The sequence below is a fragment of the Stylophora pistillata genome, chromosome 1, assembly GCF_964205215.1.
Source record: "Stylophora pistillata chromosome 1, jaStyPist1.2, whole genome shotgun sequence".
NCBI classification, from domain to species: Eukaryota; Metazoa; Cnidaria; class Anthozoa; order Scleractinia; family Pocilloporidae; genus Stylophora; species Stylophora pistillata.
This window is the reverse complement of record NC_142519.1, coordinates 28,089,750-28,105,637: the sequence shown is the minus strand read 5'-3', so window position 1 is coordinate 28,105,637 and position 15,888 is coordinate 28,089,750. Positions and strand designations below refer to the sequence as shown.

General features: G+C 38.2%; 1 protein-coding gene and 1 long non-coding RNA gene across 15 annotated transcripts in view; one reads left to right on the top strand and one right to left on the bottom strand.

Annotated features, from left to right (window-relative positions):
* LOC148741958 (uncharacterized) overlaps positions 1 to 15,888 on the bottom strand; it is a 45,168-nt gene that overhangs the window by 21,063 nt on the left and 8,217 nt on the right. For 3 of the 14 annotated variants that reach the window (XR_015990208.1, XR_015990206.1, XR_015990200.1), the window contains exons 1-2: positions 14,612 to 15,434; positions 3,694 to 3,926 (exon numbers count right to left, since the gene is read on the bottom strand). This is a non-coding gene — a long non-coding RNA (uncharacterized LOC148741958). Of the gene's footprint in view, positions 1 to 3,693; positions 3,927 to 11,990; positions 12,146 to 14,611; positions 15,439 to 15,888 lie in introns of those variants that run through there. The other 11 variants (XR_015990202.1, XR_015990205.1, XR_015990189.1 and 8 more) reach the window with 8 other exon arrangements.
* Positions 804 to 10,704, top strand: LOC111322709 (fibroblast growth factor receptor-like 1). The gene is made up of 9 exons (XM_088728922.1): positions 804 to 871; positions 1,175 to 1,301; positions 1,700 to 2,768; positions 5,079 to 5,432; positions 5,761 to 5,793; positions 6,468 to 6,758; positions 7,317 to 7,694; positions 8,394 to 8,534; positions 8,848 to 10,704. The coding sequence occupies exons 3-9, from the start codon at positions 2,696 to 2,698 to the stop codon at positions 9,297 to 9,299; spliced, it is 1,722 nt and encodes a 573-aa protein (XP_088585048.1). The 5' UTR covers positions 804 to 871; positions 1,175 to 1,301; positions 1,700 to 2,695; the 3' UTR covers positions 9,300 to 10,704.

Here is a 15,888-nt window from a genome sequence, read left to right as displayed (position 1 = left end):
ATCACCATATAAAACATATAAATCCATTTACTTTTATTAGTCATACACTCGCAGACTTAACTGGGACGAATCTATCAACTCAGAACCCAAAGGACCTCTTCAAATACCTTTCCAAAAAACCATTGCGCGTTCCAGACCCACACAAGGGTTGCATTTCTCAACAAATGTTTGAAGCTCAGTTATTGTTGGTGTGAAAGAAGAGAATAGAATAAAAGTCTCAACTCAACGAATTGATCGAGATCACAACTCATGATTTAGCACCTAAATAAGAAAAATGAACTATCATGTTATTCTGAAGATTTGGTCAGTCCCTTTGCCGACAATAATTAAAAATGAAGGGGGTAAGTTTCTAAACAAATACATATGTATCTGTATTAAGTGATAACCCTGTATTAAGGGGTCCCGAAATTGTTTCACTTAAGTACTGTAATTTTTACATCTATTGAACGGTCACCTCTATTAAGTCTACTGAGTCGCAACGGACCATTTGTATTATCCTCTACTTGTATTGAACGCTCACCCAGAGCGAAACCACTCAAATAAAACTAAGAATAACCTCTTAAGTCAAATTATTCTATGTATATCTCCCGAAATCGATGTCAGCACCATAAGTTCAAATTTCTTCAAAGCATTGCGGGTTATCTGTTTTGTTAGGAACATGTTAAGACAAAAAGGCGTTGTTTAGCTTGTCTGACACCTAATTCTGTGGAACCTGCAGTATCAAGCAGTCAACCCGTATTCACCGTTGGTGACCATTAAATACAGGTTTGACTAGCCTCTCCTTTTGATAGATTACAGGATACGATTCAGCTGTGTCGAAAACTAACTGATAAATTACAAAATTCCACTTGGTTGTCCCGCAAGGTCGATGGTAAATAACGGCCACGTCCTAAAGCTTAACTAATTACGTAGTTTTCCGAATTCAGAAGGATCTTGTAAAGAGAAAGATAAACATTAACAAGAAACACACTCGTAAGAATGAAAGGAATTTCAAAACGAGACCTCTCCGATTAGATATGATTTTCGCGAACAGATTAGCAAACATACTAACCGATAGGCTTACAGTCCGGCTCAGTTATCAATTTGATATCCCTATGAAGTCGCCACATGGTGACAGTGAGATTTGGGAGGACATCATCTTTGTTGATCAAATTTTTTTTTATTCTACCGATAGTTCCACGCCATTACCTAAAGAGAAAGACGAACTTCGCGAGTGGATAAAATGGCGGCCTTTAGTGGTTGATTGTGTGTATTTGCTTGACGACTGGAAGAGATGGCCCAAAGATGAAACTTTGCCTCAGGTATGTCTGTACTCTTTGCCGTCAATTTTAAGGCTGTTGTCCATTTTTGTGGGACACGTAGAAAAATTGCCCTATTCCTCAGTTATTTTCCTTTCGATTCGTCCCTTATTCATCAAAGAGCACAAATAGTTGTATGTTTTTCTCGTTGCCTTGTTCCCACCAATCACGTAGCTCCTTTTTCTGCCTTTAAAAGCACACACAACCCACAATTCCCCTATTCGCTCCGACGAAGGGCTAACGCTCGAAACGTCAACTTTTATAATCGTAACGGTGGCCAATTTACCATTTCAACTTTGTTGATATTTTCAAATTATTTAGTTGTATGAGGGCCCAGTGGGTTTTTGATTTGCTGTCTGATTCCGCGACTGAGTGCCATGTTTAATTACTTGTGCTTGTAGGAATGAGTTGTATCAAATGGCAGAATAATGGATCTTCACATACAGACAATTAGAAAAGGGATTATTCGAGAACGAATGATTCCTAGCTCACTTATGGACATTAAAGACATTGCCATGACGTCCAAGAACGCTAAGAAAAGTTACAACGTTGAGAGACGTAGCAGGAAGAGAAATGAGAAGAATGCAAGACTTTAAAACCAAGAGTTACAAGAGCTCATAGACTGTGGGAAAGTTAACGAGATTGAGGGGTACGCTATCGATATAAAAGTAAGCCAGATAAGATTTCGCTGCGTGAAACTTGTTAAAAGTGCAACGCTTTGTTCCAGAAATGCCCCACTGTGCTCTTGTTGTCGTCGTAAGTTAAATAGCAGGCCAGCCCACGGTAGTCAGTGAAGGTCCACCAGTGCGTCAAAAGTGCCGTCAAAATTTTCAACAAGGCGGAAGCCCAGTCATTCCTTGTCATTAGATTATTCGATGCCCTTATAGTACCGTGGAAGAAGTAAAAGAAAAAACAAAGACCAGCAAAGGTCTATCACCACTCCTCCTGACCGTGGGAGTAGCAGTTCACCAAGTTGCTTCTTCGGTAGGAAACTTGGATAAACTAAGGCCGTGTGGCTAGTTAGCCTCAAGGCACACACTAAAACCATCAAGCAATTGATGGCACTGTTACTTAAATCTTCTCATTTGAATTTTACAACAGAATACGAATATGACAACTCCGACGGAGAAGACATAAGTACGAAAAAAAGACACGAGAAATGACAATTTACTTTAGATCAAAAGCACATTTCTCCTACATATTTTCATGTCTTTAAGTTTGGCCTGTAATATCGTTATCGACCTTTTACAAACTCGAAAATTGGTCATTGCCACTTGGATATTGGCACAACACCAGACAAAAGGACCTTAAGACGTCAAAACAGATATGGCTTTACCAAAAACACTTTACTTCACCAAAAATACTTGGCTTTACCAAAATCTAGAATCAAGCCAAACATGGACGACAAAGTTTCAATTGTCTTAGTGTTCCTTTTCTGTGTGGTTTTGATTCCTTCCACAGCATATTCAGGTATGTATCACGCGGAGAGCTTTTAGGGGAAATATGAAAATATGTGTAACGAAAATATTGTGATGCGTACAAGCGTCAGTAAATGTCGGAACGAGCTTCTGCGGAGTAGTTTCTAAACCAGAAAACATTTCCCTTATGATTCTGCTTCGGATCAGTTACAAAGCCGCAGTTTTGTTTGTTAAGAAGAAACTTTAGCACAATGGGAACTTACATGGCGTCTATACCACAAGACTGCACCGATTACAATAATTAGTGCAGATACCCTGACAGCGACAGGTCTTTTCTTTATAAATGTTTGAGATGAAGACATCATGCTGGTGGTAATGTTCTAAACCTTTGCTATAGAAAGCCTGTAGTTGTCTTCTGAGGGCTCACAAACATCTATATGAGTACTAATTCTCTTGTAAGGACTAATTCTCTTATAAGGACTGTTCAGATTGCGAAATCTCAGCGAATAAGTCACTTTTTTAAACCTATGTGACAGCATTCTCGGCCTCCATCTTAATATTGTATCACGCAAAATCTTAGGAACATTACGAGACGAAAAACCCTATCAAACTGAAAATTTGAAAACTAAATTAAAAATCTCAAAAAAATTGGTAATTCCTTATCTTTTAATTTTGATGAAGTCACGTAAAAACCACAAATTAGCTTTTAAGCTAAGGAAGTAGGCGTTAAAACTCCTACTTCCTTCTTGTTTCGTTGTTCTGAATTCTGTGTTGGACTTTTATTCATTAACTTTTGTTACTGACCAGTCGGCGCGAACGATATAGTTTTCGCGATTGTCAGAAGTATGTAATAAAGGCCCAAGAACATCCTACAGCATTTATGAATCGCTAAACTGTTACCCTAGAGGCATTCTTATCTAATTTAAACATTTTCAAACACAACTCGCTTCAAGGTACAAGTAAAATGACCGGCTTACCCAGTTCTTAAATTCCTTTCCATTGCTTTCCTTCTGGATCCGGTCCAGCTCTTCTTTCCTGTTTTCCTTCTCTGGGCGTGTGCTCTTTCGTCGTCATTCAATTTCGTCTTTCCTTAGGGCTGGCATTCCATCGCCACCAACTAACTACTCCTGCATTCTCCCTCTCCCTTTCATGTACACGACCAATTCACTTTGATATTCTCTCTTGGATCTCCGTCACCACTTGGTGATGCCTGTTCAAGTAACAGAGAGTAGAAAACTTTGGTCTTTGATCAGAAAAAAGTTTGGTTTCGTTTGCCTATAGTTACAAGTCTTAGGTCTGAGAAGCTCAAGATACTAAACCTTTGACTAACTGGAACTAACCCCTCGTACGGTTTAAAAAAGAGCTAGTAATTCAGCTTCCAGTATTTTTTTTTCTTTTCAGTTTCAGTTAAACGGCCACGATGCACGCTGTTCAATTTCTTAGTAAACGGACGATCGCATGCAATAAATTAAAGTGTCAGCTACAGGGATATCTTTTCAGCGTGTAGAACAGTTCTCCTGTAATGGAGTAACAGATCAAAGCAAGCAAGCAGTGTTTATTCGCTAGTCCTAGAATCAGTGAAAACCTACGTAAGGAGATGTTTTTCGTGTTCTTTAACTGTCTAACTGTTTTAGCTCCCCTTGTTTCCTGCTAATCGATAGTCAAATAGATACTAGTCAACAGCAATAACTAAAAACGAATGACTTCGTACAAAGTACACGCCAAGACCAAAAGTATAATCGCGCGTTTCCTTTAAAAGACGATGACATAAAAATTTATTCTCCATAGCTATCATAAAACGAGTTAATATCTATTTCCTCATTTACACCTCGCGCGACGTTAAAAAGGAAGCTCAACACACTTCAAAATGATATAAACTATATTGTACTATCTATTTAGAATACCAAAATAACATAGTTTGGCCCGAAACAGTGAAACGTTGAGCCATAAAACCAACAAGGTAGTTTTCTGGAGAAATCTGAATTTTGCTCTGGTCGTAATTTTGACATCCTCACGGAGAACAGTGTGACCTTAGTAACTTTTCACCTTGAGGATCTGTACTGTCTTTGCCACTTAATATCAAAGTTATAAATACCGCATGGTATATAAGGGATCACATACTTAAAAGCGTCAAGCCCTAAGGGGAAATAGGCAATACTTCTAACTTTGATAATGCGGTTATATCGACTGTACTATATAAAATCCGTCTCTTAGGCAAGGCATTATCTCTCAGCAAAGCTAGGCCAAGTTTCAAATTTTGTCACTACACCCACGGGGTTTTGCTTTGCTTTTCCACTCTAAAACTAAGAACAAAAAATTAATGATATGACTGACTTTGAATATTAATTATTCAATCTTTTAGATCATCCCCCCCCACGTATTCAAGGTACTCCAAAACCACAGTATGTCGCCCGATTAGGAGATACAAAACGGTTAAGATGTGCTGTGACGGGGCTTCCACCACCGTCTATCACATGGATCAAAAACGACCAGCCCTTGCACCAATCTGAGAGGATAAAAAAACTAAACGAGGACAAAACTATAAAGATCAAAGGAGTTCGACTTGAGGACCGAGGTAACTACACCTGCATTGCTGAAAATCCTCTAGGGAAAGTCAACCTGACGCTCCAGCTACACGTGCGTCACGATGAAAATCTGACAGCTACTGATTCACCATCAGCAACTAAAAGGCCTACAACTGAGCATCAGGCTAGAGGTAAGCAAGCAGGTAAGATCTACAGAGAAGCACTTTATGAGTTTGTTCATTTTCGTTTGCGAAAGCAACCCTAATACTTTGGTGGCTATTAATAATTTGCTGGTTATGGTTTTCTTGTAAAGATTTTTGCTTAAACATAAAGACAAAAATAATAACGCTGGTACGCTCTTTGCGACGCTGTTGATACTTTGCACTCTGAGCTCAGAGTACGTACATGTATCTAAGCCAGCATATCCTAACAAGAATAGGTCCCATTAAGAACCGTCATTCTCCCCTAACCACAATTTTGGAGGTTCTTGGTCTTTAGCAACGGTCTCTCTATTTTCAGATTTAATGACGAATCTCAAGACTACGGAATCCAGTGAGTATCTGTCATCTTTCATGATTGTTTTGGGTAACTAATGCATAAAAGCTCATTGGAAGAAGGCGTGGTCATTGCACTGAGCCAAACGCATATCCCTCTGGTGAAAAAGAGACAATGAATACCAACAAGTAAACATGGAAGGAACGAGGCATAAGCCGAATTTAAGAACCATATTATAAATATATGGACAAAGTGGCCTTTCATTAACATCTTTAATCAAAACTATAACAATCATCTCCAACGTATTTGGGTATCAGAAGCCCTATTTGAGCGCTCAAGGGACAGAGTAGGAGTCATGCTTGTAATTGGACAGTGTAGCAGGGCAGTTCAGTTAACGCGCTGCATGTGCGTGCACTGTTGTCATGCACTTCTAAGAGTTAACTGCTCTTTCTTGTAAAATGGTACAACCAGTGGCTAGTTTGTTTTTTCAAATTTTGCCATAGTTTTGATTAATTGGTAACAGGACTTCCTGTCGTCCAATGGTCTGTAATCATCCTCGCGATTAGCAAATCGGACTCCAGCTTCGCGTCGGCGTTCGTTCGATTTTGTAATCACTCGAATGGTCAGATACTGAATTGGACTTCACTTAGTTCTGTTATTATCATTGGTAGGTGGGTAGGTAGGTAGGTACGCTCTTAATGATTTTTTTGTTGATTGTTTTCGCACTTTAGCAGGAGCACCAGTATTTAGCGATCCAAACTTGTTAAAGAGATCATTCAGGGCATGGCCTGCATCACAGTCCATACGACTGAAATGTCAAGCAACTGGTGCACCACCGCTCAGATACATATGGTTAAAGGACGGAAAGGACATAAAAAACCGACGGTTGGATCCATATGTTAATGCCTCCCTTTGGTACCTGAAACTGCGCGATCTTGTACCCGCTGATTCTGGGAGATACACTTGTCTAGTATCCAATCGTTATGGATCAATAAATCACACCTTTACTCTTCAAGTTGTTGGTAAGTCTAGCAAATGAAATTGTTGCTGATTTAAAATTTAACCTTTATGACGTTGTAAAAACCAACTCGATCAATGATTTGGGAATGTTTTACTTTTGTTGTTTTGCTTTGTCTTTTGATTTGTTTCATTTTAACAAAAAGATCGGAATAAGTTGTGTATTTTTTTCCACTGAAAGAGTGTGTTAATTCCAAACATTTCAAGAGGGTCACATTCCTAGGGGAAAAACTGTTTTTTTTTTCAGTAGAGAAAAGTGACAGTTACAGTTCAGAGAGAAAAAAAAATATCGAAAGAAAGCCTTAAGACGTACTGCACGATAACAAATGGCAATATCGATATTGGCAGACAATAGAGACAGTACGCCATCCACTGTGATATCAACAAGTTTCCCGAGCAATTTGGGAGACAACGAATTTTAAGGCGTAATTTTCCAGATGTCGCAAATTTGTCAGCGTTTGAAAATTTGTCTTTTGGGTTCTGATTTGTACATCATGTGGTAATTTATTCATAACTTCAAGTCATTATCCTCGCCTCAAAATCAACTTCTTTTTTCTCAACAGCTAGACCACACTCAGCTCCAATCCTAATGAGAGGTTTTCCAATGAACAAAACTGTGCAGGTTGGAGATAATGCAACATTTACCTGTAATGTTCATACCAATGGAATTCATATGGATTTCATATGGCTTAAATGGACTTCTATGCCTACTTACGAAGACATTTTAAATTCATTTGATTCATTTGATTCATTTCGACGTATAGACCCACACTATTACAAGGCCGTTCAAGTTAAAAGTAATTATAGTCTTATGGTGAATATTGTTAATGTGACCGAGGATGATTTTGGACTCTACATATGCTATGTGAGGAATCCTATGGGCAAGGATTTCAGGAGTGCATACCTCATCAAATATGTGAAACCCATGGTCCCTGGGACAGGTCAGTATCTGTTAAAAACACAGCGCTGCAAATTTTCTCATATGAGCACCTAACGGAGTGATTGTCCTTTAAGTAAAGCAGTATGCAAAGTTATTTAAACGTACTTCTCAGAAACGTTCTTACTTGGTCATTGAAGCACGGCCCACAAAATTTCTCGTATGCACCCCTAGCGTAGGGACAACGATCTTCTACGAAATGTGTAGATCACGCTCCGATTTTGAGTAAATCGCTAAACTTCCATGCAGACCAACGCTCTTAATCTCTCATATTAAAATGTTACTATTTTTGTGCATATAGCCCTTATTCTCGAAAGTTGGACTAACACATTCAGCAGAGAATTCCGTAAAGAGCCGGGCTTTTTCGCGGTGATCAGCAGCTATCAAAAGTATCATTTATTCCTTGTGGAAGCTTAAGCATCTTTTGAGCTAAATAGAGGCAGGTCTCATATGAATGAAACCTTGTATTCCAATGCAGCGAAGCTAAATATGGGAAGTAGGCGCATAATGCGAATGACTAGGGGTGAGGAATCCGAAGTGCACCAATCTCTCCCACTTCTACCAAGAAAACACCAACTTATATCATCAAAACTGTGCACTCCGTTTTATCTTTTATATTTAATCACGTCCATCCTGACTTCTATTGTCAGTAACATCTTTGACGATACGATATAATAAACTTGTAACGTATGTCGTTCACCAGATAAGAAGACTCGAAATGCTCTTGTCCCTGGGATCGTCTTAGCATGCGTGCTAATTACTGTGGCTGTTTTAACCATTATCTGTTGGCGCCGTCGATCGAACCGTATCAAGAAGCCCTTAAAACCTTCAGTTTCACTGTCAGGTAAGTCCAACTTAAAATGTAGAGGTCGGCAGCTGTTTTTTAGGAGGTTTGATGAATTTTTTTTGTTTTGTTTTGTTTTAACATCTTAGTTTGTATAGGCATTGGAGTGAAAGCCGACAGCTTGCAGTTTTTAGGAAAAAAAAAATTAACTAGAGAACGTCCTTTCTTGTCATTAAAAGCTAACCAGCTAAACAGCTCCCCCTTATGTTATTATAATTGTTTTCAATGGGTTTGATTCAAAATTTTACTGAAATGATTTTTTTTTATGTATAAAAATCTTAGCTAATATCACACCCTTATTTTCTTCTTTCAGAAACTAAATTTGAATACGATGCGTTCGTTATTTTCAGCTCTCAAGACTCGGATTGGGTGACTAAAACTCTAATTCCAACTCTTGAGGAAATACACCATTTTAAATGCTGTGTACACTACAGAGATTTCGTTCTTGGAGTACCTTATCGTGAAAATATGGTCAATAGCGTTTACAAGTCTAGAAAAACTATAGCTGTCGTGTCTAAGAATTTTTTTAAGAGCAATTATTGTTGTTCAGAAATGGAATATGCCCTCCATCGACTTATGGAAAGGAGAGATGATAGTGTAGTCGTCATCAAACTTGATGAAGTTAACAGAGAAAAAATTCCTAAGGAGCTGCGAAAAAGGAGCTATATAGACTATGCGAAGAAATTTGAAAAGCATCACTGGGAAAGAAAACTGGTTGATTGTTTAACAATTCCCAACGATCAGCCACAGGAACAGGTTTTGTAATAAGCTTTCTTTGTCTATCCAGTCACTTACTTCAACGTTGGTGGTGTATTAGTAGATATATGACATTTTTTACTTAAGCTGAATTAATTCACTCTCTGTTTTAATTCCAATTTCTTGCGGTTTCAAATGAGACATCGCCCTCTTACATTCGCTAAGGCTTCCCAGGATCATTTAAGTTTCGTATCAAATGAGTAACATTTTAACGTTTAAAATCTTTATAAAGCAGGGAAAATTGAAGAGTCTCGTATTCAGAAACGAGAGGATGGTGATTGAAACTAATGCGAAGAGGAATTAGGAAGTATAAAAGTCCTTTTCGTACATCTACTGCATGTTTAGTGAAGCAGAACTCTTCCAAAGTCTTCAAACTAAGAATGTCAATAAATTCATTATTTCTAGAAAAGTAAACACGATCACTTATTTTGGACCTAGACCCCATCTACCCACAATCGGTCTTATGTGAAATTTTAACTTTGTTGGATGGAAAATGTAAACTTATGGATACAAACAGACATGTTTTATCACACTTTGAGGTTTGAAATTAGCAGATTGGAGTTAAGAAATACTGATTTCATGAATGAAATTTTTAGTGTAGTAGAGGAAAGTATCCCCAGATGGTGAAAATAATTTACTTCTATTGTCATTGTCGTCATCCTTGCCAGGCCGTTGAAATTTTCGAAGAGATGTTGAGAAAGGAGCGGATGTGACTGAGAAACTTTCATTCCACATGTGAGTGCTTTATTATCTCCAACTGCTATTACAATTTTCACAGCATGAAAAACATTTCCCCATACCTTCTAGTTCATCACAAACTATACGCTATGGAAGCGTTTACTCGAGCTTACTGACAGTTCCGATTGTGATTATTTCTCTTTTTAGACAATTTTGCAACCCGCATTCAAGGTACTCCAAATCCTCAGTATCTTGCTGAAGTTGGAGACATAAAACGGTTACAATGCGCAGTGACGAGGCTTCCACCACCGTCTATCACATGAAATAAATACGACCATCCTTTAAAACTCTCAGATAGGTTAAGAAAGCTGAACAGCGACAAAACCATAAAGATCAATAGAGTCAGACTCAATGACTGAGGCAACTACTCCTGCTTTGTTGAAAATTCTTTCGGTAAAATTAACCTGACATAAGAGCTACATAATGACAATCTGAATTGCTGTCAGATTCTCAACTGAAAGCCGACGACTGAAATGCGGAATGAAGGTGCGCAGTTGTACAAAAGTCACAGAGTTTTTTTCTATAAAACTGCTTGTTATGGTTCTTCTTAGTCTGAAAATGAAACCCTAGTGTTCTTGAAGTCATTTTAAAATTGTATGGTGTCACTCTTCCGTAGTGAATTTCATTTTACAAAGACTGAGTAACGAAAATAAAAGTGCAGTTTCACTTTTGGCAACTTAATGTCACGTCAAACATTCATGCGGTGTGTTCGATGTTCTAGCAACAGCGGTAAAGGTCTTCTTACACAATTGGCACTAAAGCCAATAATCAGGGTCGTAACGAGGTATGTGGGTTACATGATGATCCCAATTTTCATCCTTACTTTGTGATCCACAGTTCCAAAATTTCGGAGAACTTTAATCCTTGATACCAGAAAATTACTCTGACTCTTCGCACTGCGAACCCTCGCTCGCTCTAATCGCTCGCTCAGTGGTTTTGAGCAGTCATTGCTGCAATCGCGGTGGCATGTTCCTTTTGGAAACAACGAAAAAGAGGTTTCCACGTAAGGCTTTAGGATGAATGTAATTAGTTATTCCGGAAAACCAAGAAAATCACACAACGAGTTCGTCTTTCCCCCCAAATGTAAATGAACCGCCAGAACTATTCGACGAAAACAGAGTCAGCGAACTAGTAAACTATCCCCAAATAGATTAAGAGATGGTTAAGAAATAGCTATATTGCCCTGTAGTAACTGTAACGTTCATTATATGAATCGTGTCGAAAAAAGCAAATCGAATCTCAAGCATGTAAACTTGTACATAGTACAGCGCTATTGGCCCATATCCTCATCTTAACATTTATTCGATTTCAAAACGTTTTGAAATTGGGTTACCAGGTCATGATTCCTCTGCAATCTCCAGTGTACGGAATCACTGCACCATGGTCAACTGCGCCCGTTGTTAAACAAATCATGCCTTTTACATAAGTCAAGGTCAGAAAGCAATACTGTGGTTATATTTTTCACCTTGAGCTGCCATCTATATTATCTGTTATGTTAGCTCGCAATATCTGCAAGAGCTGTTCTATCCACTCCTCATAACGGTTAGAACTCAAATCAACAACTAGATAACAGTCACGCATTTTCATAGTTTCATTATGCAGCAGAGTATTCTCTACACTCGATTTCTGCTGATCTTTCGAGCCAACGGCTGGCTATCTAGTATAACGATTCTCCAATGACCTTTTTTTTTAATTGCAAAATATCTGTGTTTCTGTTTATTTTGTTACCAAGATAGAAAATGGACTGAAAAACAGTTGGTATTGGTTTAGACATTGTGGCAGGGTAATCTGCCATTTCTTGCGCACAGCAGCTAGATGTTTTGCCAAGTTTTGATTTTGATAATTATAGAAGGTAAACAACTTGGTTTTTCGCTATTTACTATTGGAGGTGAGTGATTGGATTTAATCTCAGTTAATTCCCTTTTAGTTGCACGTTCGTTTTTGTTAAAGATGGGAGCTAACCTCATTCTCTCATGGTTCCTGTCACGGTATAAATCCCGCTGCAGCTTGCACAGAAAACTAACATGTTTTGCGTATTATGTACCAAGATCCATGCAATGGGAAAATCACTAAAAATAGAAGAAAGCCCTTAACTAAATGCTTGGGTGGGTTCTAAAGGCGACTGATATGTGAAGAGGGCATAAGAGGCACTTAAGAATAGACTCCAAGTCATTTTGGTCCGTGAATACCTACATGATTTATAGCTTGAACTAAAAGGAGAATGCGATGTTACATTACTGGTCCAACTAGTATGCAGTACTCTGAAAAACGAATTGCTTTGGAGATCAAGGTGAGTGAACATAGCATTGCAAGGCCAGTGTTTAACATTCTGAGGTGTTTCTCTTTTAGATTTTGAGACTTAGACCGGCGTCAACTGCTATCAAAGCAGTCCTGATTTTAACAACAGATGCGCAATAGGTTAATGAATTTCTTGTCCTCGCCATCTGGCAACGAGTGATAGAGTGGTCACGTATGGCAGCAAAACAGACGGCAGTAAGGTGCAAATGAGCATATCAACGTCTTCCTACAAAAGTAGCACTTTACGAGGGCTTGTACAGTTCATAAGAAAACGGAACAAGATAAAATATATAACTAACAAGATAAAAATAATACTAATTTAAACAGTCGAGCGTATGACATGTAGCATCGTAGTTTTCGCTCTTACAGTTCAAGACAATTTAATAAATCACAGTGCTATTCGTTAGCCCTAATGGAAGGGCGTGAGTGTGTAACCACTGCCACAATATTTCAACCAAAAATGGTGTTATTATTCTCAGAGCTTACGAATTAAGTTTACTCCAAACTTTTAGTGTCACCCAGAACAATGATATCCCGAATTCGCCAGTTGTTTCTCAAACCTTTAATCTGAACGAGAATTATCACGGCAGTTAACAAATGTACAAGCCTCTCAGCCTTATAATTTTATCATGCACATTAGATGTAGACGATAAAAATATAGTTTTCACGACCACTCAAAAATTGAGAACCGTTGGTTCAAGTTTAATGCAGCGCTTCCTGTACTGAAAGGATGTTTAATTTTCTGCCGCAGACCGTTCATCGACTTGTTTACGAGTTATCACGGTACGTATTTCGAGTACGTGCTCGCCGATTTTTGGCAAACAATTTGCGGTGAGGTCATCTGCATGTAAATTACAGCGTAGGAGAGGGCGTATTGATGAAACTGTCGTCTTTAAGTCTCTGATGCTTTCGCACCTTCAAGCGTTGAGAACAACTTGTCTTCTGAAACAATTCCTTTGTCAATTATATGAAATACAATTTTATTCCGAAGACTCTTTCGACAGAAAAGTGGAAATTTAGGATCAAAGCTAATGCGTGGGACAAACGCACTGCCAATTTGCATCGCTATAAGGTATGCAGAGCAGTTCTAATTAATTGCTTTGAAAACTAAATATATCAAGTTATCTCTAGATCTAGACGGCCACTAATAAACCTTGTTCGTACACTTAGTTCATAACTAAGGAAAAACTAATCTTGCATGCCAAGTCCTTACAACTTCAAATTTTAAACGCCAGTGAATTCGTATCGTACTCGAAAGTTGATGAAAGATAATGAAGCAACTAGAAATCGTTAAAGATTCATGACCGGATAAGAGCATTTACGTTAGTGATATCGAAAACAACTGCTGACAAATTAATATAGAGACTCGCAAATAACTATGAATTTCCATTCTTGCCGATTACGGCGATAAATGCGAAGATTGTTCCTATGTGACACCTGCCATTTGCCCTTAGGTTCTAATAACGCTTTTGTGTGGCTGTCAGACCGCTAAACCGAGTTGTATGCTTTCAAAGGCAAAATGTTCTAATTTGTTATCAGTCTGTTTGTTCGAAGTTTAGAGCAGAAATGACAATTACACAGAAATAGGATTAGCATAAACAGGAATAAACAACAAATCGGTGTAAGGATTCAAAACTGCACACGGTAATGTGCAGTAGTGGAATCATCTTTCAAGTTCCAAAGTTTTCCTAGAACTGGACACTGTTGAAGGTATGGCCTGTGATACAACATAGTGTAGTGCATCACTTTAAAAAATGGTGTAGACTATGCAATTGAAATTATTTATTTTATTTGTTTTCGAAACCATATTTGTAAGCTTTTCGTGTGACATGGACCCGTGATTGGAAAAGCAAAATATAATAAGCCCAATACAGGATCTTCGAGGCTATGGCTCTTCGAGATAAAACGGCTATTCGAAGAAAAGATTAAAAGGAAAAAAAAAAACATTGATGATTTTGGAAACGTCTTCACTTAGCTTTTGATAGAGCAAGGAAGAATTTTATTGTCTCAGTCGGCTGGCTACTTTTCTCATTAAGCGAAAATGGAGTATTAGCATAAGAAAAGTACTGCGAGAATATCGCAAAATATACTTAAAATACTACTTGCCTGGAAGCAAAGAATAATTAATACTAACAACACCACAAGTTACATCACGGTATTCATGTAGTGCTTAAGTAGTCCCTAAGCTAAATTTTCCTTGAACGTTACCGTTTAACCATTAAATCTTCATTCTATGTAAACTTGAATTAGAATAGTGGCCTTTAATGACGCGGACGTGTACTTACTTTCATGCCTTGACCACTGAAGCCGCAAAACACGGTGAGAAAGGATTCAACACTGTCACAAAAAAAATGACAGTTATTTTCATAAAATGAACACTGATTAATGATGCATTCAATTCGTAACCAAGGGGTTGGTTTCTATCGAAAGCTGAGGAAGCGAGCAGTGGGCATAAAAATTATAGCGGTGAAATCAGTAAATAAATAATAAAGCAGCCCATGAGGAGGTGAACTAGGGAACATTTCATTTTCAACCGCTGAAAGACTTCCACTCGGGATTTAAGAAAACAAATTGCCAACAAACCTTCGGCCCAAATTGTTTTAATAAAGAAAAGATCTTCTTGAAGTTAGTTGGTGCAGGTTTCAAGGAGAGCACTGGGCAGACATCTTAAACAACTACACAGAGTCTGCCTCGATCCTACTCTCCGATGAAAACTGAAAAATGACAGACCAAGCAGACACACCCATAAAAGTAAACGACGACGAAGATTTATCGTCTCAGACTTTAAATAATCCAAACCGAATTAAATCAAAGGTACCTTATTTTTTGGATACTTGGTGTGAGGAACTACGGGGGCGGGCAACTTACGAATTGGCAGGCAATTATTGAGGTTCTTCCACCGTTCAATAACAGAATGATTCCTCTTAAGGAGAATCGACAGAGCGAGTAGGGGCTGTTGCATAAGCTACACAACAGACGCTGTCACGTTCCGTTTCAATTTACTGAGACTCCAGTAAAACCAAATTATTGTGTATTTGTGGTGATATAGGGAAGGTCTACTAAGAAAAGGTCTGACCGGCTCGTTAAGATACAGCTTATGGTTTTCACCTCGTGTGAGAGATGTACGTGTAAATGTAGAAATAATAACAATAACGCTAACTCTTGCTGAGACGGTGAGTTTAAAATGAATCAACTTTCAGTTGAGCCTTCAATTTAATCAAGTTACAAACTTTGATAAGAACTCTTAGCAACTGTACAGCAGAACAAAAGAAACCTTAATTTGTTCCCTAAATGCTTATAATCCGAAAACATGCTCAGTATCTGCACTTAACAACTCAATAACATTTACGTCTAGCTTGAAAATTTGCGTGTCAACTTACGTCTAGCTTACGTATTTGCATATCAACCTTCCTGGCAAGATTGACATCGCTTTGACAACGCAATTTATGATCAAAGTAACAGATTAATATTAACGACGAGTGACTAGCTTAAACTCTGAAGAGGTGAAAACAGTTTTCAAACCCACTGTGAAGGATGAAAAAAAAATACTCATTTTGTGGCA